General features: G+C 41.1%; 1 protein-coding gene across 4 annotated transcripts in view; it reads left to right on the top strand.

Moving 5' to 3' along the window:
* Positions 1-6,213: 6,213 nt before the first annotated feature.
* Positions 6,214-27,608, top strand: part of CDC14A (cell division cycle 14A) — a 179,987-nt gene continuing 158,592 nt past the window's right edge. The window contains exons 1-3 of one of the 4 annotated variants that reach the window (XM_064371088.1): positions 7,152-7,260; positions 8,052-8,142; positions 19,346-19,382. In XM_064371088.1, coding sequence (XP_064227158.1) covers positions 8,121-8,142; positions 19,346-19,382 — 59 coding nt within the window. In that variant the 5' untranslated portion in view covers positions 7,152-7,260; positions 8,052-8,120. Of the gene's footprint in view, positions 6,300-6,749; positions 7,261-8,051; positions 8,143-19,345; positions 19,383-27,608 lie in introns of those variants that run through there. The other 3 variants (XM_064371087.1, XM_012466467.2, XM_012466466.2) reach the window with 3 other exon arrangements.

The raw sequence follows: 27,608 nt of genomic DNA on the forward strand, positions 1-27,608 counted from the left end.
TAGATCCAAATGGATGTATTCATTTGAGACTTGAGAAAATTAGATTTTGGAAACAAGTTAGTATTTCTTAATCTATGCTTAATGTTAATAAATATTTGTATTTATTAATACAAATACTGGGCTGTATTTGTACAGCATTGCATTTGTACAGAGTGTCTAGCGTCACAGCACGACACTATCATTTAATTTACTGTTATTCCTGTGAGTTAGAAATTATTATAATTTCTACTTAATATCAGAGGAAACTGAGTCCAAAATAATGCATACGGTGGGTGAGAGAGTGATGCCTGACACCCAGCCTTCTGATTACAAATCCAGTATTTTTTCCACTACTCAAGGCCACAAAGGAACTCTTTTATGTGTCCAGATGATTCACATGAGTTCCTCTCCTCACATTTTAATTACTCATTTATTTATCATTCTTCAAATATATATGGAGTATGTACTTTGTGTGTTTTCTCATTTATAAAATGGAAATAATAATAGTACCTACCTCATAGGCAACCAGTGTGAGAACTGAGATATAAATTGCTGTGCTTTGTTTTAAATGAAACCAAACTATTAACTACTATTATTTTCCTGCTAGAAATGTGTCTAGTAGGAACATTATTAAATGTGCACATGGAATTGAACATTCAAAACTTTAGATTACGATGTGTAGCTCACTAATGATATTTCTCAGCATGGCTATGGTGGTGATGGTGGGTGAGGAGTGGTGTGGGGAATATTATCTATTTTTGAGGTAAAAATGTTTCCTTATTTAATCTGTAAAAAGAGAACGAATGGTGTGGGTGCAGCAGCTCCCACCTGTAATCCTGGCACTTTGTGAGGTCGAGGCAGTAGAAACTGGCTCCAGCCCAGGACTTCAAGACCAGCCTGGGCAACATAGTGGGACCCTGTCTCTACAAAAAAAATAAATAATTAGCCAAGTGCAGTGGCTCATATCTGTAGTCCCAGCTGCTCTGGAACCTGAGATGGGAGAATCACTCAAGCTCGGGAGGTCGAGGCTGCAGTGACCTGTGATGGTGTCATTAGACTCTAGCCTGGGTGACACAGCGAGACTCTGTCTCAAAAAAAAAAAAAAAGTAGGAATGACAAATAAATGTAGATGGATAAATGCTGTAAAATTAAAAAAAAAAAGTATTGAGTTGTTAACTTGTTTGAAAAGTCCTGCAAACTGGACAATAAATGGACTACTCTTAAGTATATTGACCTCATGGAACTTTCTTTTACCTTCTAAAACTGCACCATTCTTTATTGACTGCATTAGTCAAGGATGAGATGAATATTGAATTGACTTGTTTTATTTAATCTTCACTATACCAGTATTTCTTAAACTATATTTTGTAGACTGCTGGTATACCATTAATAACTCTCAGGGCTGGAAACAATTCAAATTTTTATAGAAGCTACATGAGAACAATAGCAATGGCAGATAATGCAACATCTTATATTGTTGCATTTGGAGATTATTTCAGTATGTCCTCTAAATATCTTGAAGAAAATAGTTGTAGATATTATGCATACATTATTATCGTTTGACACTTTATTTGTCAAGTTTAAGAACGATAAGTTAAACAATGTAATTTAAGCTAACTAGGGAAAAATTAAGAAAAGGTTGTTGATATTACAGCAAATAATGAATACTGGTTTTATTTCCACCAGCTATGTGAGTTTGGGAAGTCAGTTACCTACTGTGGACCCCTTTCTCTTTTTTGTCTTTTATTTTGCCATATAACGTTTTATAAAGGAACTATTTTGTAGAAGCCTTGAGTGCTCATCCATCCCCTTCCACTCCCACCCCCATATTGTGCCTGTGCTAAATCCCTTGAGCTTGATGGAGTCTGTTTGAAAATTGGAACTAGCTGATATCCTAGGTCCCGTCTGGTTTTTACTTCTTTGATTCTGGTCTGGAATTCTTAAACAGGCATTGGTGATACAGAATGTGGCTGGGTTAGGCCAGTGTCTTATCGTTTGTGGGCAGGCTTCTGGAACAGAATCGTTTATGAGCCACGCTATCTATTTTTGGTATTCTTGTTCTACTGCGATACATTTTTAATTATATGTATTCTACTAAAAGCTGTTTTAAATTGTTTTTGGCATCAAAAAATTAATTGTCAAAATATGTGTATGAATAAATAATTCAAATTATCTTCAATTTCAAATTACTCAGCAGTACAGGTTTCTACTACATGTTTCATACTTAAACTGAAATTTAATTTCCAGAAAGAATTCAAAGTATGTATTCTATATTTTCTTTATGTTCTTAGGTAACTTAGTATCACTTCTGAACAAGCAACTAAAAGAGTATGTTCTAATGATACATTCTAATGAGAAATTATGGTAATTTAAAAAGAATACAATATGTAAATTGTCAGGACTTTGACAATCTTGAGCTCATTTTTCCTTGTCCTCTTCCAGCAAGAAAGAATATTTTCCTGGAAGCTAAACGATAAAATTTAATTCTTTTATGTTTTTCATTGCTTTTGCTCTCATCTGAATCTTCCATCTATTCTTTTTTCTCTTTTTCAGAACTGGTCACATCAGTTTATCACTAGTCTGCATTCAGTTCTGGGACTCACTTAGTAAGAAATTGGATAAATTGGTAGAGACTAGACTGGAAATCGAGGGAGCTTGAAGCCATGTAATATAAGAAAATGTTGAAGAAAATGGAGATTTTAATCTGGGGAAGTCTAAGGGGAAAAGCAAGGTGGTCAACGAAATTGCCTTTGCATTTTTGAAGAGTTGGTGTGTGTAAGGGTGACTAGAGGTCCTGCAGCCTCCAGGCAGAATTAGAACTCGAGGCTTTTACCATAATTTAGAGCTGTCTCCAGCAGTGAGTTTTCTAGAACTGCAGGTGCACCAGCATGGGTTGCAGGGTAGTTGAAGCAGTTTTCAAGCAGTGGTTGAGGAGTTAGATTTAAATTTCATCGTTTTCAGGGCGGGTGCAGTGGCTCACATCTGTAATCCCAGCACTTTGGGAACCCGAGGCAGGCGGATCACTTGAGGTCAGAAGTTTGAGACCAGCCTGGCCAACATAGTGAAATCCCGTCTCTATAAAAAAAAAACACACACGAAAATTAGCTGGATGTGGTGGCGCATGCGCCGTAGTCCCAGCTACTCGGGAGGCTGTGGTAGCAGAATCGTTTGAACTCGGGAGGTGGAGGTTGCAATGAGCCGAGATGGTGCCACTGCACTCCAGCCTGGGCAACAGAGCAAGCAAGACTCCGTCTCCGGGGAAAAAAAACACCTGTTTTCAAATTCAACACTTTCTACACTTACCTGCTGAATTTCTGTGTGTAATATTACTTTCCTTTTTCCGCAGTTGAGTGATATTTAAAATCGCTCAGTATTTCCTTTATATGTGAAACGCCTTTCTTTACTGTTTCTTAAAAGTCCATTCCTTAAATTTATATCAAGTTGGGTGGTTGGAAATGTTTCTTCCATTATCTTCCCTCGTAAACTGCAAAAGCATGCCTTTATTATGAAACTACAACCAACAGGAACTTTGACCTCATGATAATTGAGAGAATAAAGTGTTTTATGATGTCATCAGAACCTTGTTAGGTATTATATGTGTGCCGTGTGTGCACAATCTAGTTTATATTTTTCTTGTAGAGTTTCCTATACCATCTAGATTGGCTTAGAGAGATTTGATTATACTGACACTTTCCTTCCATGTAATTTTGTTGTTTGTTTGTTTGAGACGGGGTCTCACTCTGTCGCCCAGAGACACTGAACGGCTGGTGTGCGGTGGCATAATCACAGCTCACTGCAACCTCCGCCTCCCGGTTCAAGCAATTCTGCTTCAGCCTCGTGAGTAGTTGGAATTACAGGCGCCCCCCCACCCCTCCACGCCCCACCATGCCTGGCTAATTTAAAAATATTTATTTTTTTATTTTTTTAAGACGGAGTCTCTTCTGTTGCCCAGGCTGGAGTGCAGTGGCGCGATCTCGACTCATTGCAACCTCCGGAGTAGCTGGGGTTACAGGCATGTCACCACACCTGGCTAAGTTTTGTATTTTTTTTTAGTAAAGGAGGGGTTTCGCCATGTTAGCCAGGCTGCTCTCGAACTCCTGACTTCAGGTGATTCTCTTGCCTTGGCCTCCCAAAGTGCTGGGATTATAGGTGTGAGCCACGGCGCCTGGCCCCATGCAATATTTAAAAAAAACCTGAATTATTTACAGAGTTTTATTATCTTTGTAAATATGCTAAGGAAAAGTAGACATTTTCATTTGAATTTAAGGACTTCTATTTGTTAGGTCATCATTCCTCATGATCAAAATTTTAAGCAGGAGAGTTATATAAAAAAAGATTTTAATAAATTCATTTTGGAAAATAACAAGAGGGTGTTCAATTAAATCTGCTTCTCTGAAAGTGTAGATTTGGAGTTCTTTTCATTAGACTATTTACTTTGTGAAATTAAAAGTTTGTGAGTTGAACGAGAACTCTGACTTCTATTTCTAATGCACGCTTTCTAATACAAAACTAAAAGTGTTAGGGAATTTGAGTTTAGATTCTGCAAGAATTTTAAATCAGCACCTTTGGAAATAGAATAACATCTTTAGATTAATTTTGCTTTTAAACAAAGTAGGTAAATTTATTGAGAGATTAATATAATGTGTTTTTCCCTATCTTTCATATAAGAAATACAAGAATTTTTTTTTTTTTTTTTTTGATAAAATAATTTGAGGTCGGGCGCAGTGGCTCAGCCTGTAATCCCTCCCATCGCTGTGGAAAGCCAAGGCAGGGTTGTGCTCAGGAGGTGGACACCAGTCTGGCCAACATGGCAAAACCCCGTCTCTACAAAAAATACAAAAATTAGGGGGGCGTGGTGGCGCACGCCTGTATACCCAACTATTTGGGAGGCTGAGGACGGAGAATCGCCTGAACCCAGGAGGTGGAGGTTGGAGTGAGCAGAGATTGAACCACTGCACTCTAGCCTGAGTGACAGAACGAGACCCTGTCTCAAACCAACAAAAAAACACGCACACAAAACCCCACGAACAGAAACTGGAATTGGCCAACATGATTGTTGAGATTTTGGAGAATAAACTTCAGGCAAAATTCAACTAACTGCGTGAGTGTGGAAACATATTTGAGAGATGCTTCCTTCATTAGGACTGTAGCGGTGGCCGGTGGCCCGTAAAACATGGATGAACGGCACCTCAACAGAGTTAAACACTCATAACAACTCAGTTTTTCAGGACTTTGACAGTTTTAATAATTCTTTTGATATATAAATATTTTCTCACGTGAAAACTAGGGGATGGAAGGCGGTGCTCTTTAGCGATTCACCTTTAAATGTATATGGATCTGGGCTGAGAATTTAAAGATTTGAATGTTAGGCTAGGTTCTGTGTTCAACTGTCTTAGAAGGGAATGTTTGGTAAGAATTACTGAGATGTTCGGAATGATTTTTCTGAACATCAAAGTAATATTCGTTTAATGTGTTTTTGCCTGTTTGGCTTTTCGGAGAGCCAACGAGGCCAGCTAACGGGCTGCGCCCAAAGAGTTGAGCTTTATTCCCTGGCCTCAGAGGGCTCGCGTCCTTAGTCAGCTCTGCACGGGTGCGCCCCCTTTCTCCCTAGAGGTAAACAAGCTACTGTGAAGAAAAAGGCCGCCACAAGTTTCTTGCTGTTTCTGGAGAGACCCCTCAGAGCGCATGCTCTTAGGATGGTGGGTCTACAGCGCCATTTTTTTAAGGAAGGGACTGCGCGCTGATTAGGCACAGCCGTAGGACGCGCAGCGTTAAAGTTGTTTAAACAGTATGTGGAGCCTCGCAGAAAGACAAGGGCCTCTTTCAGCGGGACTTCTGCCTGCAGCGCTTCAGCTGAGACTATGTAAAGAAATTCCTTTGTGTTTACTTTTCCTTGGACCAGTGGACTCTCCTCTCCCTCCTTTCCCCCCGCCCCGGCCCAGGCTGGCTCAGCGGTCCCGCCCTGTCCCTCCGGGACCCGAGCTCTGTAAGATTAGGCATTTGTGATGCTTTTGCGCTCACAGTGGAGGCCCAGATGAGAGGGCGTGGAGAACCAGATGGGAACTTTTTTTTTTTTTCCCGTGAGAACAAAGTACAAGTTATATCAGAGTCTGGTATGTGTAGAGGAAACCGATACACGTACTGTGAGCTAGGAGCTGGGGCTTTTTTGCAATTGTATTTTTTATAAAGATGCAGACTCAGTAGTGGGCGTGGGGGTTGGTTGAAAGGTTAGCTAGAGGCAAGGCTGGGCACGGAGATCCAAGGTCTTGACGAGTGTGCGTGTGTGTGTGCGCGCGTTTCAAGAGTTTAGAAGAGCATGGGTGAGTGGGCGAGAAAGAAAGAGAATGTGAGAGAGAGAGAAAAGAAATCTCGAGTGGGACAAGACTTAGTGAGTGCAGAAAAGAAAGGGGGCGCCGGCGCATCCTAGCCTCGGAGGTCCGGACAGCGCCCTCTGTGAAGTCCACTCCTAACCTCGCGGTTTCATTCATAAGTTTCTGGCCTAGGGGCCCCGCCCGCTCCCCTGGGCCGAGGGCCCCGTTTCCTGAACAGCAATTGGTGAACTGCAACAAAGCCTTAGCAACCGGCTCCTAGTGACCAGCGGGGCGCCTGGTAACTGGGGCTGCTGCAGAGAAAGGAGAGGGGCTGTCCCTTTAAGGGATGGCCGCGCAGTCGTGAAAGTGGAGGGGGCTGAAGGAGGGCGGGGAGGAAGGTCTGGGGGCGGACCAAGGGGGAGGAGGAGGAGGAAGAGAAACTGCTGAAAGGAGGTGGCGAAGGAGGAGCCCTAGCAGCTGCTGCCAGCCCGCGGGCGCCGAAGTCCAGCCGGCTGCCGCTCGAGTAGCCACGGGTGCGATCGGGACCAGAAGTCTCCTCCTCCATGACCACTTTGGAAGCTGGGGGAAGACTTTGCCCTGCCGTGAGAGCTGGTCTGCGTTTCCCAGGCGCAGCGGCGGCGGAGGAGCAGCAGCAGCAGCCGGGTCCGAATCGGAGGGGTCACAGCCTGGGGCGTGTGCGTCCCGCGCGGAGCGGGCTCGTGTTCCCCTCGGAATGTCCCCGGGGCGCCCGGCGCGCTGACCCCGAAGCCGCCTCTGCCTTCGGCTCCTGCTGCTTCCCTTGGCCGGGCTCGGAGATCGGGACTGTGAGCTTCCCGGCTCCTGGGCAGTGGGGAAGCCCGCGGGGGCGAGTGACCCCAGCTGGCCACGACCCAGCCCTCCCCCGTGCGTATCTCGCTTAAGATGGCAGCGGAGTCAGGGGAACTAATCGGGGCTTGTGAGTTCATGAAAGGTGAGGAGCAACAGCCCCGCATCTTCCCACCCTCTCTTGCCCCCAACTCTTCACTTCCCGTGCCACCGTCCCCACCTTCTCCTGAGGTTGCCAGTCTCCTGCAGCCGCTGCGCGCTCTCTCGTCCCCTCTCGGGACTCTCCTTTCTCCGAGGACCCCCCGCTTCCGGCTTCTCTTTCTTGCGTCCCTCGCTCCCTCTGCAGCTCCCTCGGATGGCCTCTCGGCCTCGTAATGGGACAGCACAGGCTTCTGCACGGACTCTGGCACTCAGCAGCTCATGGGGAGCCTGCTGCGGGTGCTCACCGGTCGCCTTTACTTCACCATCGCAGGCTTCGGTTTTCGGGATTCCCCCCAACCACACCCCTCCAAGTCTCTCTCCCTTCCTCTTTTTGAAATCTCCGGAGCTGCTGGGGGCAGGCACACCTCTCTTCCCCTTCTGCAGAAGAGAGGCACACCTCTCTCTTCCCCTTCTGCAGCTGCTGAGGTCTGGAGATTTGGGAACCAAACTTGCACCGCCAGTTCTGCGGGTAACCCCAGCTCCTGTCTACTCTTCTGGCCTGAAAAAGGGAAATGTGAGCACTCTGCGCCCCGCTGAGTCCCTCGGTCAGGTGGGACTCTAACCTAACTGTTGTGCTCCTGAGTCTCTAGATTTCTGTGAGAGATCAGGTTTCTGCAAGAATTCCACGTGTTAATGGGGTCTTTAAATTATTATCCTTCGTATGTTATTACCCCCCTTCACTTCCACTTCCCTACTTTTCATGTGTTTTTTCTGTCTTTTAAACTTGTCTTTCAGATCGGTTATATTTTGCTACTTTAAGGAACAGACCAAAAAGCACAGTAAATACCCACTATTTCTCCATCGATGAGGAGCTGGTCTATGAAAAGTAAGTTTCTGTTTTGTTTTTTTTTTTCTCTCAGCTGTTCAGCTTGTTCTTTGGTGAGGAAACACTATGCACTTTTATGGCAGTTTTTTCATTTTTCCCCAATGATACGATAACAATACCAGTTTTTTAAGACTCAGGTGCCTGGGGAGAAGTTCAGGGAAAATTAACAAAATTTGAACCTTTCAACACCTCTGTTCTTTTAGACATCTATGTTTTAGTTCTTCCTACCATCACAACAAACAGCAACTGGAGATTCCTAACACTCCCCAGAGTAGGACCAGGGAGACACAGTCATTGCCAGACTCTGTAATTGGCTTGTGAATCAGTCGCCAAGTATTTATGGAGTGGCCACATGGTACAGGGCAGTGCATGTATTACAGGTGCCTGAGCTTTATATTTTACAAGGCTTGTGTTGTATCTCAGGATGTTTTTGTTTGTGCAGCTCTTTTTCAGAAAGTGGGACACATTAACTGCGAGGAGCTGTATCAGAGTCACATCTATGACTAACATCTTATCTGACATATTATCGATTATTTTACTTGGGTACCTCAAACTTTTTGATATTATTTTCTTTGCTTCTGAGGAAATGATATAGCAGTGCTGGCTTATTTGATTACTTTGCTTCTGTGGGATTAGGATTTGAGAGCGTTAAAGTAAGGAATTGTTTTCTGTGAAAGACCACTGATCTACAGGAAAAAGATATCTTAATGGCATAGTAAAACATTAATTGAAGAGAGAGAAATCTATATTCAATAAAAGTATCAGTTAATAAGAAATAAGTCTGAATTGACTTGGTTATGTACTTTTATTAAAAGAGCTGGTGTTTCAGAGTAGTCTAATATATTCTAATCTAAACATTTACATTTACTTTGTTATCTTTACCACATGTTCATAATTAAATAAATGAACATAACTAAATGAATCATAATTAGCTTCCTTGGACTTGTCTTGTTAGAAAGGTTATTGGCGGTTCTGCCTAAGGATTTGTGGGTACTACCAGGTTTTCGGAGAGCGAGTGTTCTGAACCTTCGAGAGCATATCTTTTATTTGGGGGAAAACAATCTTTGTCACTTCATCATAGAGGTTCTTAAAACCGATGTCTGCGACATTTCTCTTAGTGGTGCTGGGAGGAGGATGCTTCTTGAATGGCTAAAGGAAGAGTGGGAATGAAAGAGCCCTTTACTGCTGCTTATGAATGCCCAGAGTTGCTGAGGCAAAGAGGTCTGAGTCCCTGGTGTCGGATTACAGCTCTGCTTCTAGACAGAATGGAGTTATGTGTGGCTGTGTACCTGGATGATGTCACTGCCAGCAGTGTTTATTGAGTGTTCACGCTATTGTTGGGAAACTGCATTGTTGTGCCTCTGTTTTTGTGAGTTTAGAGTTTGGGGGTCTCTCATGATTCTGAGGGTAGGAGTGGTGTATATGTCATGTTCAATTCTCTCATGCCAGAGGTTGTTAATATGTCATTGAACAAGCTCTAGCCATGGAGATCTGAGTCACTTCTCTTGGGATTGCTAGGTGGTAGATCTAGCAGAAAATTCAGCCAACTAAGCACAGTGCATGATGGCTTTTTGATTTTAATATTACTAGATGAGGAAAATTTTTAATGTGATTTTCATGTTGGTATTTTGGGATAGGCCTACAAATCACATTCCTCTTATAGTCTGCTGTTTTTCTGGTATCTTATAAGGCAAGACTTGCTGGAGAAACCATCCAGTTTATATTGTGAGTTTGGATTGTCATTTGAAATATGATAGGACTCCAGCCTGGGCAGAGTGTGTACTTTTCTTAGTGTGGACCTACCCTCCTGTGCCACAGTAATGGCTGTGGCTCTGCCACCTCCAACTCCATCTTTTTTGTTACCCCAACATAGTACATGGTGCTAGGTGATGTAGAGAATAAAACAAGGATGAATGCACATGGTACCTTCAAAGAGCTCCAAACCTGTAGGGAAAATAACAGGACTGCAATATGAGGTATGAGAAAAATACCTGCCCAGAGAGAAATACAACACTTGTGCTAGGAGAGGAATTCACAGGAGGGTGGGGGCACATCTGGTGGAGGGGTTCAGAAAAGGCTTCGTGGAAGAGTTAATATTGGCTTGAAGGATGGACAAAGTCTTACCAGGCAGAGACATGAGAGGAGGGATCTTAGAAGAGAGAACAGTTAAGTAAGGAGGGGAGAGGCTTGGGAACGTGTGTTCAGGGAACAGTAGGTCCTCCAGTTTGCCTGGTGTGTATTCAGGGAACAAGTAGGGGTTGGAGAATGTGAAACTGAGAGCTTGGCTGGGGGCAGAATGAATGTCAGGGTGAGAAACCTGCAGTTTCCTTGGTACACCATGGGATACTTGAGGGTTTTGGGGCAGCCATGGTATGACTGGATTTATGCTAATTACAAATAATGGGAAATGTTTATTTATTTATTTATTTATTTATTTTTGAGACGGAGTTTTGCTCTTGTTACTCAGGCTGGAGTGCAATGGTGCGATCTCGGCTCACCGCAACCTCCGCCTCCTGGGTTCAGGCAATTCTCCTGCCTCAGCCTCCTGAGTAGCTGGGATTACAGGCACGCGCCACCATGCCCAGCTAATTTTTTGTATTTTTAGTAGAGATGGGGTTTCACCATGTTGACCAGGATGGTCTCGATCTCTTGACCTCGTGATCCACCCGCCTCGGCCTCCCAAAGTGCTGGGATTACAGGCGTGAGCCACCGCACCCGGCGGGAAATGTTTATTGAGCATTTAAATGTGCGCCAGTTGCTGTTCTAGGTGCTCCATAACTATTTTTTTTTTTTTGAGACGGAGTTTCGCTCCTGTTACCTAGGCTGGAGTGCAATGGCGCGATCTCGGCTCACCGCAACCTTCGCCTCCTGGGTTCAGGCAATTCTCCTGCCTCAGCCTCCTGAGTAGCTGGGATTACAGGCATGTGCCACCGTGCGCAGCTAATTTTTTGTATTTTTAGTAGAGACTGGGTTTCACCATGTTGACCAGGATGGTCTCGATCTCTTGACCTCGTGATCCACCCGCCTCGGCCTCCCAAGCTCCATAACTATTAATTCATTTTGTTTTCACAACAATTCTATGAGGCAGGCACTATTATCCTTATTGTACAATAAGGTATAGAGAGCTTGGGCCACTTGCCCAAGGTCACAGAAGTAAAAGTAGCAGAGCTGGAGTTTGAAACCAAGTCATCTAGTTGCAGAGGACATATATTCTTTTAAAAAAAATAACATCTTAAGTTAATTTACTGCTTAAAATCACTTAAGATGGGTTTGAGAGAAGATAAGAGCCCACTTAAAAAAAATTCAGAAGGGTCTGGGTGCAGTGTAATCCCAGCTCTTTGGGAGGCCAAGGCAGGCAGATCATAAGGTCAGGAGTTCAAGACCAGCCTGGCTAACATGGTGAAATCCCATATCTACTAAAAATACAAAAATTAGCTGGGCATGGTGGCGAGTTCCTGTAATCCCGGCTACTCGGGAGGTTGAGACAGGAGAATTGCTTGAACCAGAACCTGGGAGGCAGAGGTTGCAGTGAACTGAGATCGCACCATTGCATTCCCACCTAGGCTAGAGAGTGACACTTCATCTCAAAAAAAAAAAAAAAAAATTCAGGAGGAAGAACCAAGTACCTGGATTAGGATGGTGACAATGTTGATAGAAAGAAGGGATCTGAAGCCATGTGACCTGGCAACATAGGAGGGTGGGGTGGAGGGGTGCTGAGGAAAAAGAGGAGTCAGAGAAGTCCTTAAGATGGCTTGGGCTGTGGTGAACCTGCTGGAGCTCTTAACTGAAATAAGAAGAAGGGTGGAATAATTGGCTTTGGTGGGAAGATCAGGCATTCCATTTTGGTCAGATCGAATTTAAGAAAGTGAAAGGATATTTACATCACTGTTAGATATCACATATATGTGAGGTTCTTCAATTTGAGAATTTTCCCAAAGAGACAATAAAGCTGTGAGAAGGATGCTCCTGGGAATATAGAGAAGGTCTCAAGGTCGGTATTTCACAGGTAGGGCCAGGATGGAGCAAGGGAAGGTGCAAGTACACAGCAAAGAGGTGGACAAACATTGAAGGGGAGAGAAGAAAGGGAGGACTGACTCCATCCCATCAGCTCCACTTTGGGGAAGTATAGAATGAGAGAGACTGCAAAGCCCCTAAAAAGACGTCTAGTAACCTGGGCTCTGTCCGTGGAGGGTGTCCAATGCTGAGAAAGATCTTGACTGTCACATCATAGCGTATGTGTCTCTGAGGAGAGGAGTATATTTGTATTCATTATCATACAGGACTTTGTACTGTGTAATTATTTGCTGAATGTTTAAATGAAATGCTGCCTTTCCAGCTGGGTATGCTTGTAGGCCCACAGTTGAACTGAAAAGCCAGCCTGTCAGCCTGAGCAACACAGTGAGACCCCATCTCTTAAAAAACAGAAATGCCGCCTTTCTGGCTAAATTATCACCTTAGAAGCAATTGGTTTTTAATGAGGAAGTAGACTCTTTAATTATTAGGCTGCAGATATTCTGGATACAGCTGTGTTTTGTGCAGATGTTTCTTTAGTTATGAAAGGAGGACAGCATTCCATGATTGAAATGTCAACCTTCTGAGATGCTGCTGGAGAAAATTTGATGAGGCGGCCTCATGAGGTAAGGCTATTAAGAATAAACGTTTGCATTTCTGCTTGATTTTTAAAAACAGAACTTATTACTATAAAGGCCTAAGCAGATTAATAAAATGAGGATGATAAGAAATCATACTTTGTCCTTGGGTTATGATTTCACAGGTCAGGGTTAAAATCAGAGTATAGGCTAACATGCTAGTGGTACAAAAATAGCCCCACAAAAAGTGAGCCTTTCAAATAAGATTTATCTGCATTTGATTAAGCTACTAATAACACCCAGCTCCCCAGAAAGGCTAGTTCTTTAGTATTGGAATTGGGCCCTATAATCCAAACAGAGGCTTACTTTTAATAACTTCACTCACTTTTGTGTGACTAAAAAGTTAGTGAAATCAAATATATTAATTGTTATGACATCTGTGTACCCCTCCTAGTGGTGGTCATGGGTGTAGGGTTGAGTGTTCATGGCATAGAAAGCCAGTTTGCTGAGAAGGATAGTGTATAGGGTCTTCATTTGCAGCCTTGTCTATTGTCATTTCTTCTTTGTTTGAGTTGTGAAGAAAAGGTATTAAAAATGCGGGAAAGAGCTCTTTAGGGAGAAACTCTGGGGAATGAATTTTAAGCAGTTTCTGAAGTGACCTGAAGGATTTCACCAAATGTTTTAGCATGTTAAGAATGAGCAGCCTCTAATGAGAACTAATTAGCTAAATGGAAGATTTAAATAATTTAAAACATCCAATTTTCATTTGAAGTTAATTAAAGCAGCCTGATATTAATGCATCCAGGAAGTTTTGGATAATTTATAGAGAAATGATTTCTTTTATCTTGTCTATAGCATAGTTTTGAGTCAAAATGTGAACAGAACATCTTTGAGAGAAGTGTGGAAAAACTTCTCTTGCCTAGAAATATATGTAGGAATGAGTATTTAGATTAGAGGTAGGTCAGGAGAAACTCTTTTGGTTTTAAAATTTTCATTTCAAATTAAATGTGTATCAAGTAGGATAATTCAATGGAAGGTTGAATGCCACATAAGCATATACACACATACACATATATATGATCTTATAGAGCCTTACAGTCATCATTTAGAACCTCAGATCTCATAAATTGCTATGATATAGACAGAAGAGGAGATCGGTTGAACTTCGAGACACATTTTACCGTGGGAGTAATAATAAAGCCATAGCAACAACAACAGCAGCAGCAGCAGCAGCTAACATGTATAGCCCTGTGCCAGGCAGTGTTCTGAGTGCTTTACTCACACACATTAACTCAATGAATCTTCAGAACTAGCCCAGGAGTTAGATGCTGTTATTATGGCTGCTTAACAAAGGAGGAAACAGAGGCCCAGAGAGGGAAGTGCATTGCTTAAGATCACTGAGCTGGTAAGGCAGGGCAGGGATGCAAGCCACAGGCAGTCTGCCCTGGAGTCCAGGCATTTCTCATTTAGCCCAAGACTGAGGCTAGTGGGGAGAGTATGGGTCAGCTTTGTGCCTCCTGACAGCTGTGATCCCTCTAACTTGGGTGGTGATGACTTTTGGGGGAAATGTGCCGCTGACAACATATGCATGAACTATGACCAGGTCCTGGGACTGTGAGATGGTGGTCATTTAAAAATTTTTCTTTGTACTTCACTCTTAGGGGATGTAATTTTGCCTTTTTTTCCCTATCAGTGCACTACCAAAAAGAAAGAGAGGAAAGAAATTGAGTTAATTGTAGGACATGTGTATAGGAAGAAGCCCAGTTTTTAGAAGCCTATGATAACTGCTTTTGTAGGCTGTCTGGTGAAATGTTCTTGCTGCTTACCTGGTGTAACTTAAGGTGAAGTGATTTTTTAATGGTATTCTCCAAAAAAACATCAGAAAACTGTTTCGTTTTTAAAAGATGGTGGTTTATAGTTTCTTCCCCCCTTTTTCTTCTTTTCATCCAAACCTTGGAAAAATAATATTGTTCAGGGCTGCTTTTCTTCACCTTCTGTTTTGAACACATGACAGCCAGTATTATGATGTAGTATATGTCAAGAGGAAGTAGGTTTATCTGTGTACATTCACAGTTCTTTTTTTTTTTTTTGAGACAGGGTCTGGCTCTGTTGCCCAGGCTAGAGTGCACTGGGGCAATCTCGGCTCACTGCAACCTCCACCTCCCAGGTTCAAGTGATTCTCCTGCCCCAGACTCCTGAGTAGCTGGGATTATGGTCGTGTACCACCAAGCCCAACTAATTTTTGTATTTTTTGTAGAGACAGTGTTTCACAATGTTGGCCAGGCTGGTCTTGAACTCCTGGCCTTAAGTGATCTGCCCGACTCTGCCTCCCAAAGTGCTGAGATTACAGGCGTGAGCCACCGCGCCTTAATTCTGTAATCCAAGGGAATCAAATTTACCTTCTAGATACTGATTTATTTAAATATCTTCTGTTTTGACCTCTTAGGCATTTAGTGTAGAGTTTATCTCTAATCTTCATAATGATAAATTATTACTCAGTTCTTTCAGTTTGCTTCAGATAAGACTGGTGAAAACATAAAATTTAGCCAAGGTGCTAAGGAGAGTTATCTTAACAAGGCTAGTCGTAATCATGCAGTCTGAGAGAGAGCTCCAAGTGGGTTGCAGGCGATCGCAGTGGGGAGCTGTCAGCCTTCCAAGTTCTTTTTATGCCAGGTCACCACAGGGCGGCTTCATTATTTTGTTTGAAGTAGATTCCTAAGACATCAGATGTTCTCATTTGTAAGTTCATAAACACATTCCCAAGCCAGAAGTAAATGACTTTTATTTAGCCGTAGCTCAATATACCTTTGTGCTTAAAAACCACCAAAACCAAAAACACAAGAAAAGCCTTACAAAACTCTTGACACATTTTTATGGGAAGTGAAAAGCATAACTGAAAACTTTTGTAAGTGGTTGAAAATTGCTATACAAGTAACTTAGTATTTAGATGGTTTAGATTTTGATGCAGAACACTGTGCTAATGCTTTGGAGATATGTCGATGTAAAGAAAGAAGTGAAAACACACACAGGACAGGGAAATATATGACCAAAGCTGCAAATGTATGTGTTAGGAGTCCAAGAAAGGAAGAGATTATTGCTATCCAGGATGATAAACACTGAGCTAGTTTTTGAAGGGTGTTTAATAGCAAAGAGTACATTTTATGATCTCTGTGAGGACCAGTACTACCTGTTTTTGCTCACCATTATGTCCCAATGCCTAGCACAGTGCCTGGCATAGAGATGGGGCTCAAGAAATTTTAGTTGAATGAATGAATGAGTGAGTGAGTAAATGAGGAGGAAAGGAAAGAAAAAGATTTCAGGCAGAGTCCTGAGAGAAGCACAAGAGGTGTTTGGGAATAGCAAGTTTCTGTTAGAGGAGGTGTAATAATATTTGAATGGAGAGCAGTCTCAGGTAAGGCTGGACACTTAGTTGGAGACTGGATTGTGGAAAACTGGATGTCAGTAAGTTATGCTTGCTTGTAAATGGCAGAGTGGCCAGGGCTCTGCTTTAGGATGGGTGCTGGAAGGTGGGGACATGGCTGGAAGGTGGGGTCAGTTAGGCTATGGCAGAATTGGATTAGGGTTATAGCAATGGGGAACAGAAAGGTTGGATGGGAAGAGGCTAGAAAGAATCGATTGACTGGATTTGGGACTGACCAGATGAGGGTAGGGAGGAGGCATCAAAGGTGAGTTCACAGTTTCTGGCTTGGGTTCCCAGGAGAGAGTAACACCTTTAAGTAGGTGAGGTATGTAAATCAGAAGGAAACTGCCTTTTTGCTATTTTGTTTTGTTTTGAGGATTGGAGATAGGAAGTAAAAAGGGGATCCTTATAATGGAGTCTTTGTCTTTTGTGATCTTTAAGCAGAAAATAGACAATGCCTGCCCTGGATATTTAAAATGTGGGGAGGTGAGTGGCACAACTGATCTCAAGTTCCTTTCTGGCTTTGTGATTTGAGTTGATTTTTTTAATACTTAATTGTGAAACTCATTGTTTCTTAGAAAGATTTTTTTTTTTAAATTTTCGAAGAATACTGCTTGTCTACAATAAAGAAATTCAAACCTATAGTGCTATAAATTTTTAATTGGCATAATTTTGTATATACAGTTTTACATACTGATATTTTTTAATCATACAGGAACATTGTAAACCAATGCCATTTTTCAAAATCGTCATGAATGTCTGTATATTAATAACATTTCAGGGAAAGGACATACCATCCTGTATTTGAACATTTTTCTCTTTTTGGTCATTTTGGTTGTTTCCAATATCTTGTCATTTTAAGTTGTTCCAATTCACATTACTGCGGCAAAGCAGAGCTGTGAAGAATTCTTTTTAAAGTTTTAGTTTCAATTTACTTCAAAAAAATATTGGTTTGTTTTAATCAATGAAATACTTCCAGGACCACCAAAGAATTTTATGTGGATTGATAGTCATCAAAAATATTGCTCTATTTATTAAAAGTATGTAACATCCCCAGTTCTTGACAAGTTGAAAATGAAGCAGCATCGTTGCCTGGGGTAAATACCCGGGGTTCTTCATCTCACCCAAGAAGATTAACAACATGGACATGTGGGTGGGTTGAAGAGCAGAAAATTTAATAGGCAGAAGAAAGGAGAGAGGAGAGCAGCAAGCCCTCTCTTGGAAGACAGGAGTCGGAAAGGGAAAGGCCGGCCTGGGGCGGACTGCAGCAGGTTTTATAGCCCGGTTTGAGGAATTGCTGTCTGATTTATGTAGGGCCCACAGATTGGTTCAACCTGGTGTGATATTTACATAGTGGGCGGGGAAGGCTGGTTACCCCACCCAAATCTTCTCATGCAAATAGACTTTCCACGTGGCTAGTGCCATCTTGTCTGTTCCTTACTGTACGTGTGGCTGGCAAAAAGAGAAGATGGAGCCGCCATTTTGAACATGCCTAGTCCCAGCTAGTCCATTCCTACTGGCACAACTGTCCACATTCACCTGCGCTTGCTCGTTTATGTGTGCAGCTCTATTTTACAGGCTGCTCTTTGTTAGAAAAGGAAATGATTTTAGGGCTGCTTTTCTTTAAAAAGAAAACCTTACTGAGGATTCCTGTACCTTCACTACTTGCCTAAGTAATTTCTTTTTAATTCCTATATTGAAAACATCTGTTAAGTGATCACAATTATTTGTTGTTGACTGTGAATTCCTTTAGTAGAAATAATTTGTGTAAACTATAAATTTGAGTAAGATATTTCCTTTATTGTTAGTTTAATTTTTTGGTCTTAAATATGGTCACATCCTAGTGACAAATTGAAGAATTTGCCAGGTTAGGCTCCTTTTTTTAGTAAGATTTCATTTTCTTTTGAGAACTGGAAAAGGTGGTTTATTTCAAATTTGGTCTCCATGATTGATGTACTTTAGTATTACTTTTATTCAGTTTTGTCTGTCTGGAAATGTGGCATTTCAGTGAGAAAACTTCTACAGAGAATTGGAAAATTACATTCTGAAATATCCAAGTTTTATAATTTAAATAATTTATGGAAACCTTTCTAAAATGAATACACATTTCTGCCTTCTTAAAGAATTTACTGGCCAGGCACAGTGGCTCACACCTGTAATCCCAGTGCTTTGGGAGGCCAAGGTGGGCAGATTGCTTGAGCAACATGCTGAAGCCTGTCTCTACAAAAAATACAAAAATTAGGCAGGCATGTTCCACATGCCTGTAGTCCCAGCTACTCTGGAGGCTGAGGTGGGAGGATCACTTGAGCTCAGGAGGTGAGCCATGAGCATGCCACTGCACTCAACCTGGGTGGCAGATTGAGACCCTGTCTCAAAAAAAATGTATTGATCACGATTTATGTTTTTTCTGTCATACACATCATTATGGACATATTGAGCAGTCTCACAGTAATTCAGGAGTAGTTTTACTGGCTCCTAAAGAATAGGGCTTCTCGCTCATATGCTGCATAGCCCCTGATTGTTACACATCTTATTTATTTTTTTTAAGTGGTTTTAATATATTCAGCCAATTTTTATTGATGACTTAACACTATTGAGTTGGGTGCTTTCTAGGTGCTGCTTGTTTCATTTGCTTTTGACATGGCTGTCAATGTCCTGGCCATTCACAGCCGCCTCCTCCCTATGACCTGCTGATGAGTCTGATATTCTCTGGGCATAGAAACCAGATATCATACTGTATTAGCATTACGTACAAAGAAAGACAAATTTAGACTTCGAATGAGACTATGACGTTCTTATAAACCGCTGAATGGCATGGGTTTGTGGGGTGGGCTTTAGAAGAAACAGAACAACTTTGTTGTTGGTTTACTTGTGATTCTTACTTATATACCAGATTGGTGGGATTTCGGAATCAGGGATCCCAGTATAATGTATTTCTTAATCTGTACATTTTTCTTCTGGGAGTTTGGAACTAATATAGCATTTACATTAGTAATGGTAATCAAACTTCTGTCTCTTACCAGTGGAATTAATCTGAAATATTAAAAATATTCTATCTTTTGTAAGCATGCGATAAAGAAAATATTTAAACAGGACTCTTCTAGGAAGCTGTGAATGATGGTGGGTTTGTAAAATACCATAGTGCCTTCCTAGACCCCTTCACTAGTGTTAAATGTTGTACTTTGTTCCACAGTTCCCAAGAGCAGATCACTTACAGCTCTAGAAAACCCGTAAGTAAATGCTTAAGTTGATTTTAACTTGGTAAGACTCTCAGAATCAAAGGGGCTCCTGAGAAAAAAGGAGTTGAGGTGATGAATAGTCAGAGTGGGCTTACTTCTGGAGCAGGCCACACTTGGAGCATGCCAGTAACAAAGGTGTGGCTGTCAGGGAAGGCTGTGGGAATGTGCCTAACCTTCCTATGCTGGAGAGGGTGGAGGATCTTGCCACTCTCAGTACCTGACTGTCCCTTTCTTCTTAGGTCATTTTTGTCAATTTAGTCTTATTTTGTACCCAAAGCTTATAAGATGTGATATGTGATATCTCTTCCCACATTTAACCTGGATACAGTTTAGAAGGATTTAGAATGGAATAAGGAAGTATTTTTGCGTATGAACCGACCACATCACAATCTTTCATTTACTCAGTCATCTCTGTGGCAGGTGCTAGGGATACAATAGCGAGCCCATTTTAAGCCAGCCCTGTCCTCATGGAGCTTGTAGTCCAGTGGGTGGTAGGGAGGGTACAAATCAAATGTTCAGACTTGAGATTCTCTGCAAGTGCCCTGAAGGAAAGACCCACAGTTCTTTGAAAGCACAAAACAAAGGAGCTGGTGGCAGAGTCCAGGGTGGTGGTGCTGGGAGCAGGGGCTGGGGAAGTGGAAATGGTGGTGGGGCTGAGACATAAAGGATGAATAGATATTAACTAGGCCAGTAAGGTGGCAGGAACTAAAATAAATCCTGTGGCTGGAGCTTCCTCGTTACAAAATGAGGGGAAATGGTACATGCAAAATTAGGCTCTAAAGAGAGATTTTTAGGGGCTGTACCACCCAGGACCTTCCAGGCAAGGTAAGGGTTTTGGTTTTAATTCCAAAAGCTTAGAGAGGTAATGTGATCCTCACCACAAATTTTAGAGTAATTATTTTTCTTTTGAGATCCTTAGTCACTTTATGAAATGTGAGGTTAGCCTTTTATGTATGGAGGATCGCTCATCATTCTGTTTTCTAACAGAGCTATGCTGATACTGTCTGTGTAGCTGTCCTGCCTTCAGTACTAGCCATTGAATAATGAGGCTAATTTACACTGCTTGGGAATGTTTCTGTGGGAGTGAATTTTAATTTTACCACTGCATTCCTGAAGAAGTCTCCTTTTGTTTTCATTAATTTGAGTCTCTAAGGGAGTTTTTATTAATTGACTTTCTCTAAAGAGGGCTATCACAGAATGACAGACCCTGATGCTGGAAAGTTCCTTGGTCCCATCTGGTCTGTGGTTTGGCTTTAAGGCAAAGTGAGAGCACTCACCCATTTTACAGGAACAACAGCTGACACCTGACTGGTATTTGCCTCGGGTTAAGAAAGTAATAAGTGGAGAATGGTTCCTCACACTCTGCTGTTGTAAACCTGAACTTTCTTAGAAACCTAGACAATGTATCAAGGGACAGAACTGATAGTTTATATTGGGGTTCTCTTCTTCCTTTATGATCTCAACGAATGTCAAACTTCTTGCAGATGAGAAAGTAATAATAATGTCAAGTTTCCTAATTCATGTAGCTACTTTCTAGTCTGTGGGTTTGCTTTCTGGCTGTGCAGAAAACAGTGAATTTCAGGGAAAAAGCTGTGTTCTTTTCCTTCCCTAAGGACACTCTGAGGGAAATGTCTTCTCTATCCAGACCCAATGCACTGAGAGGACAGATAGAACAGAGTACAACAAACAGGGCAGGTAGACCTTGAGAAACATTTGAACAGTTGAATGGGCTTGTCCAATAGGGATAACTAGAGTTATACGCTCTGTAGACTCTACATATTGGTCAGAACTGTGATATGTGATACTATTTAAGAGCTGGAAAGCACTTTATGAGCTGTCTAATTCAGTGGCTTCATCTGATAGATGAGGATGTGGAGTCTCAGAGAGGCTATGACACCAGATTAGGGACATCGAGTGACCAAATTGGCACCGGAACCTTTTGGCACCCAGTGGTCTTTAGTTCTACATCAGACTGCTATGTGCGTGGGAAGCTTGTTAGATGTGCAGCCACTCTTCCCCAAGAAGTTGGCATCAGTGTGACTGTGGGTGGTTATGCTAAAGGGCTTGAACAAAAGCTCTAGACTAGTGCCCTTATCTGAGGTTGGTATTCATTGTGCAGTTAAGACCTTAAAATGTGATCATTATGAGTTCAGCCATAATGATCCTATCTCATACAGAAACTTCATCATCTGACTGGAGGGGTACTGATAGTATTCTAGTGATAGGGAAAGTATTAGGTGATATGTAGCCTAGAGGCATTGCTGATCAATTTCAACAAAATTTTCGGGGACACACACACACACACACACACACACACTCACACGATATATATATATATATATATGATTTCATTGTGCTTTGGAGGATATTGCTGCTATCTTAGCATTTATCACATTTTAATAATATCTTTACTTGTCTTCTCAGTAGGTAGTGAGCCCCTTGTGGGTAGGGATGGGTGGCCAATAGACTTTTAGTAACTATTTGAGTAAGCAAGTGAATGAAGAGACAAAAAATGTCAGCAGTGCTGTTAAAACATTGAAATGTTGGCATGCCTTATAATGATCTTACAGGATTTATTCATCCTATTTTTACAGCAGTTAATTTTTTTTTGTACTGCAAGTACTCTGTGATGAATATGCTAACTTGTAATGTCTTGCTCAGAATAGGTAGTCCCAAGTTTTGTTGATTAAATGGGCAACGCTTGGAATGTAGCTTATCTTTTTGCCGAGGAGTGGGAAATTTTCACATGAAGCTTCTAATTGGTAGAATAAGGTATAACAGTACTTCAAACAATGATTCCTCTGGGAATTGACTCACTTAAATTATGATTTATTAGAAAAACCGAAGACAAAATAATGGTATGTCATAAACTTCATAAATCTTGTGAGAAGAGATACACATGTTGAGTAAGACAGCAAGGCTTCTAGGTCCGGCTTCTCTGTCCCTTCACATTTGCAGGACCAGCACCTGTTGGGTAGAGGGTGATCCTACCCTCGTGAACGTGTGCTATGAGCTTGGGCTCCCTTTTCTTTGTTCTCCCAATAAGGAGATGAACCTCCTTCCTCCTCCACTTGCAGGACTCCAAATGCTCCAATTCTTCTAGCTTCTTTCACATCAAAACAGAGAAGGGTTTGATTTTAGTTATTTACACTTACTGAATAAAAGATGGATGGACAAATTTTCACTTAATAGTTCATGAGTTTCATTCTAGGCATTGACCCACAATTTGCTAATCTTCTTAGAAGAAATTTGCAAATAGGTAGAGAGAATCATTTGTTCGTTTGTTCATTCATTTGGAAATGAAGCCATGGGTACTCTGAAATAATGTCCATGTTTTTCCCTGGCCACATGAGACCAAAAGACTCCTCCCGTCTTCCAAAGACAAAGTGGGGACTCTTGCATGGCTGTGGCTCTGGAGCCCTTTTCCTAGGAAATGCCAGAGTGGGGAAGACTCTGTCCATCATCATTAACTTCAAGTTTAGGAGTGCACTCAACCCTCAGATTTCTTAATAGAGTCTCTAAAGGGCTTATTTCTACCATCTCTTCCCTTTTCACTATCCCCTGGTTGATGACTTTTCTTTTCTCTTCTTCCACCCTGCTTTTGTTCCAAGCTGCCCAAATAGATATTTTCTACTTTCTAATACATTTGACTTATTTTAATTGATTATCAATTAATTTTTATTTCGGATTTCCCTCTAGCTAATAGTATAGATTATAAGTATGTTTTCATTTTTTTTTTTTTTTTGGAGGCGGGGTTTCACTGCATTAGCCAGGATGGTCTTGATCTCCTGACCTCGTGATCCGCCCATCTCGGCCTCCCAAAGTGCTGGGATTACAGGTGTGATCCACTGCACCCGGCATGTTTTCATTTTTCCCTCAACTCTGGTGAAGAAGGTTCTTACAAAGGAGCATGTTGTTGGAAGATGTCTTCTTTATTCACAGTATTTCATTATACCAAAGTTGGTGATAACCCAGCATAGTGTGAGCAACTATCAGCATTTTTTCAATGATCCTGACTTTAAAAATGTATTTATTAATAGTAAGCTAGAAAGCTATAGATGTAAGACTTTATTTTAAATGCATATTCTTATAACTATTGTATCAAATGACCTTAAGATAGAAGCTTGTTGTCTTCACATTTGTCTGTGACAATTCTGACTTTTGAAGACTTACTCAGAATTACTCTTGGTTGTGCAAAACTTTTGCCTGAATTTTTTTAGTGTAACTTGAAGCTCATCCATTTTTTTGTGGGATATACAGGCTGGCCACTGAGCTTCAACATACTGTGGGGTGGGGAGTCCTCTGGGTTAGGATTGCTTATTTTTTTTTCCACCTTTAACTTGAGGCCGTTGCCAAAAAAGAGGCGTAACTTCTTCATTGTTGCTCTCTTTGGATAGCAGCCTGCTCTTAAAACAAGCTGTCTTTTTGAGAGACAGTGAAGGAGGGTGGGAACTAGATCCTCACCTATTTTTCCATTCTCTCATGTTCTAAGTCCCAACTGGCTTTTTGTAAATATGACTCTCTTGAACAAAACAGAATAAAAGTGACCAGGGCCTAATCCACTGTTGGGAAATAAGTGGGCCCTTGAAGGGAGAGGATAGTCTTCAAACATTTTATCTATCCTTCGTTTGTGGTATTTGGCAATTTCTTTTATCTTTTATAGTTATTTTGATACGTCTTTCATCTTGATCGGTATTGTCCATCAGTGCAGATTACTGTTGAATTTTGTAGCCATTAGCTACTTTGTGGCTTTTGAACACATTTGAAATAATAAATAATTGAAGTTTTTTTTTTTTTTTTGATACAAATTCTTGCTCTTGTCGCCCAGGCTGGAGTGCAATGGCGTGATCTCGGCTCACTGCAACCTCCGCCTCCCAGGTTTAAGCAATTCTCTTGCCTCAGCCTCCCAAGTAGCTGGGATTATAGGTGTCTGCTACCACGCCAGGCTGATTTTTGTATTTTTAGTAGAGATGGGGTTTCACCATGTTGCCAGGCTGGTCTTGAACTCCTGACCTCAGGTGATCTGACTGCCTCCGCCTCTCAAAGTGCTGGGATTACAGGCGTGAGCCACCACACCTGGCCAATTGAAGAATTTTTAATTTGTTTCGCCTTAATTAATTTAAATTTAAATAGCCTTGACTAGTGGCTACCATGTTGGAGAGTACAGACCAACTTAAGGATGATGTCTGTATTTGATTTACTTTTTCCTGTGTTATCGTAGTATACCAATTTTATTTCCTGGTGTTTGGTGAAATAGGTTCATATGTGAATCATACTGCTTTCAAAAGTATGTGTGGTTAAGCCAATCTGATTGTTAGAAATTGTATATCTTTGAATTTGAGATTGAAGTTGGCCTGTAATGGTTTGTATGAAACTGGAATTTGATGAATTCTTTTTTAAAAAAATTCAACTTTTATTTTAGATTCAGGGATACATGTGCAGGTTTGTATACAAGCATATCGTGTGATGCTAAGGTTTGGGGTATAAATGATCCTGTCACCCAGGTAGTGAGTATCGTTCCCAGTAGTTAGTTTTTCAGCACTTTATCCTTCCCTCCCCGCTCCAGTAGTCCTCTGTATCTATTGTTGCCGTCTTTTTGTCTGTGAGTACCCAATGTGTAGTTCCCACTTACAAATGAGAACATGTGATATTTGGTTTTCTGTTTCTGCATTACTTCATTTAGGATAATAGCCTCTAGCTGCATCTGTGTGGCTGCAAAGGTAGAATGATTTATTATATACCCAGTAATGGGATTGCTGGGTTGAATGGTAGTTCTAAGTTTTTTGAGAAATCTCCAAACTGCTTTTAACGGTGGCTGAACTAATTTAGATTCTCGCCAGCATTGTATAAGCATCCCCTTTTCTCTTCAGCTTCGCCAGTATCTGTTGTTTTCTGACTTTTTAGTAATATTCTGACTGATGTGAGATGGTGTCTCATTGTGGCTTTGATTTGTGTTTCTCTGATGATTAGTGATATTGATCATTTTTTCATGTGCTGAGTGCTTGTATTTCTTCTTCTGAGATGTATCTGTTCATGTCTTTTGCTCATTTTTTAATGGGGTTATTTTTTGCTTGTTCAATTGTCTAAGTTCCTCATGGATTCTAGATATTAGACCTTTGTCAGATACGTAGTCTGTGAATTTTTTTTCACTTCTCTATGTTGTATGTTTACTCTGTTGATAGTTTCTTTTGCTGTTTGGAAGCTCTTTAGTTTAATTAGGTCCCACTTGTCAATGTTTGTTTTTTGAGGACTTAGTCATAAGTTCTTTCCTGAGGCCAAATTTAGAGTGATATTTCCTAGGTTTTCTTCTAAAATTGTCTTTTTTTTTTTTTTGAAACAAGGTCTTGCTCTGTCACCTAAGTTGGAGTGCTGTGGCATAATCATGGCTCACGGCAGCCTTGACCTTCTGGGCTCAAGTGATCCTCCGGCCTCAGCCTCCCAAGTAGCTAGGACTATAAGTATATGCCACCTCAGCTGACTAATTAAAAAAAAATTTTTTTTTTTTGGAGACAGGGTCTCACTTTGTCACCCAGGCTGGAGCGCAGTGGTGCCATCAGAACTCACTACAGCCTCGACCTCCTGGGCTCAAGCAATTCTCCCACCTCAGCCTCCCAAGTACTTGTGACTATAGGCATGCACTACCACACCCAGCTAAGTTTTGTATTTTTTTGGTAGAAATGGGTTTTGCCATGTTGCATAGGCTGGTCTTGAACTCCTGGGGTCAAGCAAACAGCCTGCCTCAGCCTCTCAAAGTGTTGGGATTACAGGTGTGAGCCACTGCACCCAGCCTAAAGTTTTTTTGTAGTGATAGAGTCTCCCTCTGTTGCCCAGGCTAGTCTCAAACTCCTGAGCTGAAACAATCCTCCTGCTTTGGCCTCCCAAACTGCTATTTTATAAGCATGAGCCACAGCTCCTGGCCTCTTCTGGGATATTTAGTTTGAGATCTTACATTTACATCTTTAATCTATCTTGAATTAATTTTTGTATAGGTAGATAATGATATATCTATCTATATAGATATAATGATATAATGTATAGATATAATGATAGATAGTTTTGTATATAGTGATAGTTTCATTCTTTTGCATTTGGCTAGCCAGCTATCCCAGCACCATTTATTGAAAAGGAAATCCTTTCTCCATTGCTTATTTCTGTTGATTTTGTTGCAGATCAGATGGCTGTAGGTGTACAGGTTTATTTCTGGGTTCTCTATAATGTTTCATTGTTCTACGTGTCTGTTTTTGTATCAGTTCCACGCTGTTTTGGTTATTGTAACCTTTGAATAGAGTTTGAAGTTGGGTAATGTGAAGCCTCCAGCTTCGTTCTTTTTGCTTATTGCTTTGGCTATTTGGCCTCTTTTTGGTTTCATGTGAATTTTAGAATAGTTTTTTTTTTCCTAATTCTGTGAAAAGTGGTATTGGTAGTACAATAGGAATAGTGTTGAATCTGTAGATTGCTTTGGACAATATGGCGATTTTAGCCATATTGATTCTTCCAATCCATGAGCATGGAACATTTTTTCATTTGTGTCGTCTATGATTCCTTTTAGCAGTGTTTGTAGTTCTCCTTATAGAGATCTTTCATCTTAGTTAGATGTATTCCTAGGAATTTTAGTTTTTGTTTTTTTTTTGTGGTTGTTGTAACTGGGATTACATTTTTGATTTGACTCTTAGCTTGAATGTTATTGATGTATGGAAATGATACTAATTTTTGTACATTGATTTTGTATCCTAAAAACTTATTGAAGTTGTTTATCAGCTCCAGGAGCCTTTTGGCAGAGTCATTAGGATTTTCTAGGTATATAATTATATCATTAGTGAAAAGAGATAGTTTGCCTTATTTTCCTATTTAAATGCCTTTTATTTTTTTCTTTGGTTGCTTGCTCTGGCTAGGACTTCTAGTACTAGGTTAAACAGGCGTGGTAAGAGTGGGCATCCTACTCTTGTTTCATTTCTTAAAGGGAATTCTTCCAGCTTTTATTTATTCAGTATGATATTGGTTGTGGGTTTGTCATAGATGGCTCTTATTATTTTGAGATATGTTCCTTTGATGCCCAGTTTGTTAAAGATTTTTATCATGAACTGATGTTGGATTTTATCAAAAGCTTTTTCCCTGTCTTTGAGATGATCACATGTTTTTTATTTTTAATTCTGTTAATGTGGTGCATCACATTGATTGGTTCGCATATGCTGAATCAAACTTGTATTCCAGGAATCA

This window comes from Aotus nancymaae, unplaced genomic scaffold (genome assembly GCF_030222135.1).
Source record: "Aotus nancymaae isolate 86718 unplaced genomic scaffold, 86718_ANA_hifiasm-v0.15.2.pri h1tg000117l, whole genome shotgun sequence".
Classification (NCBI taxonomy): domain Eukaryota; kingdom Metazoa; phylum Chordata; class Mammalia; order Primates; family Aotidae; genus Aotus; species Aotus nancymaae.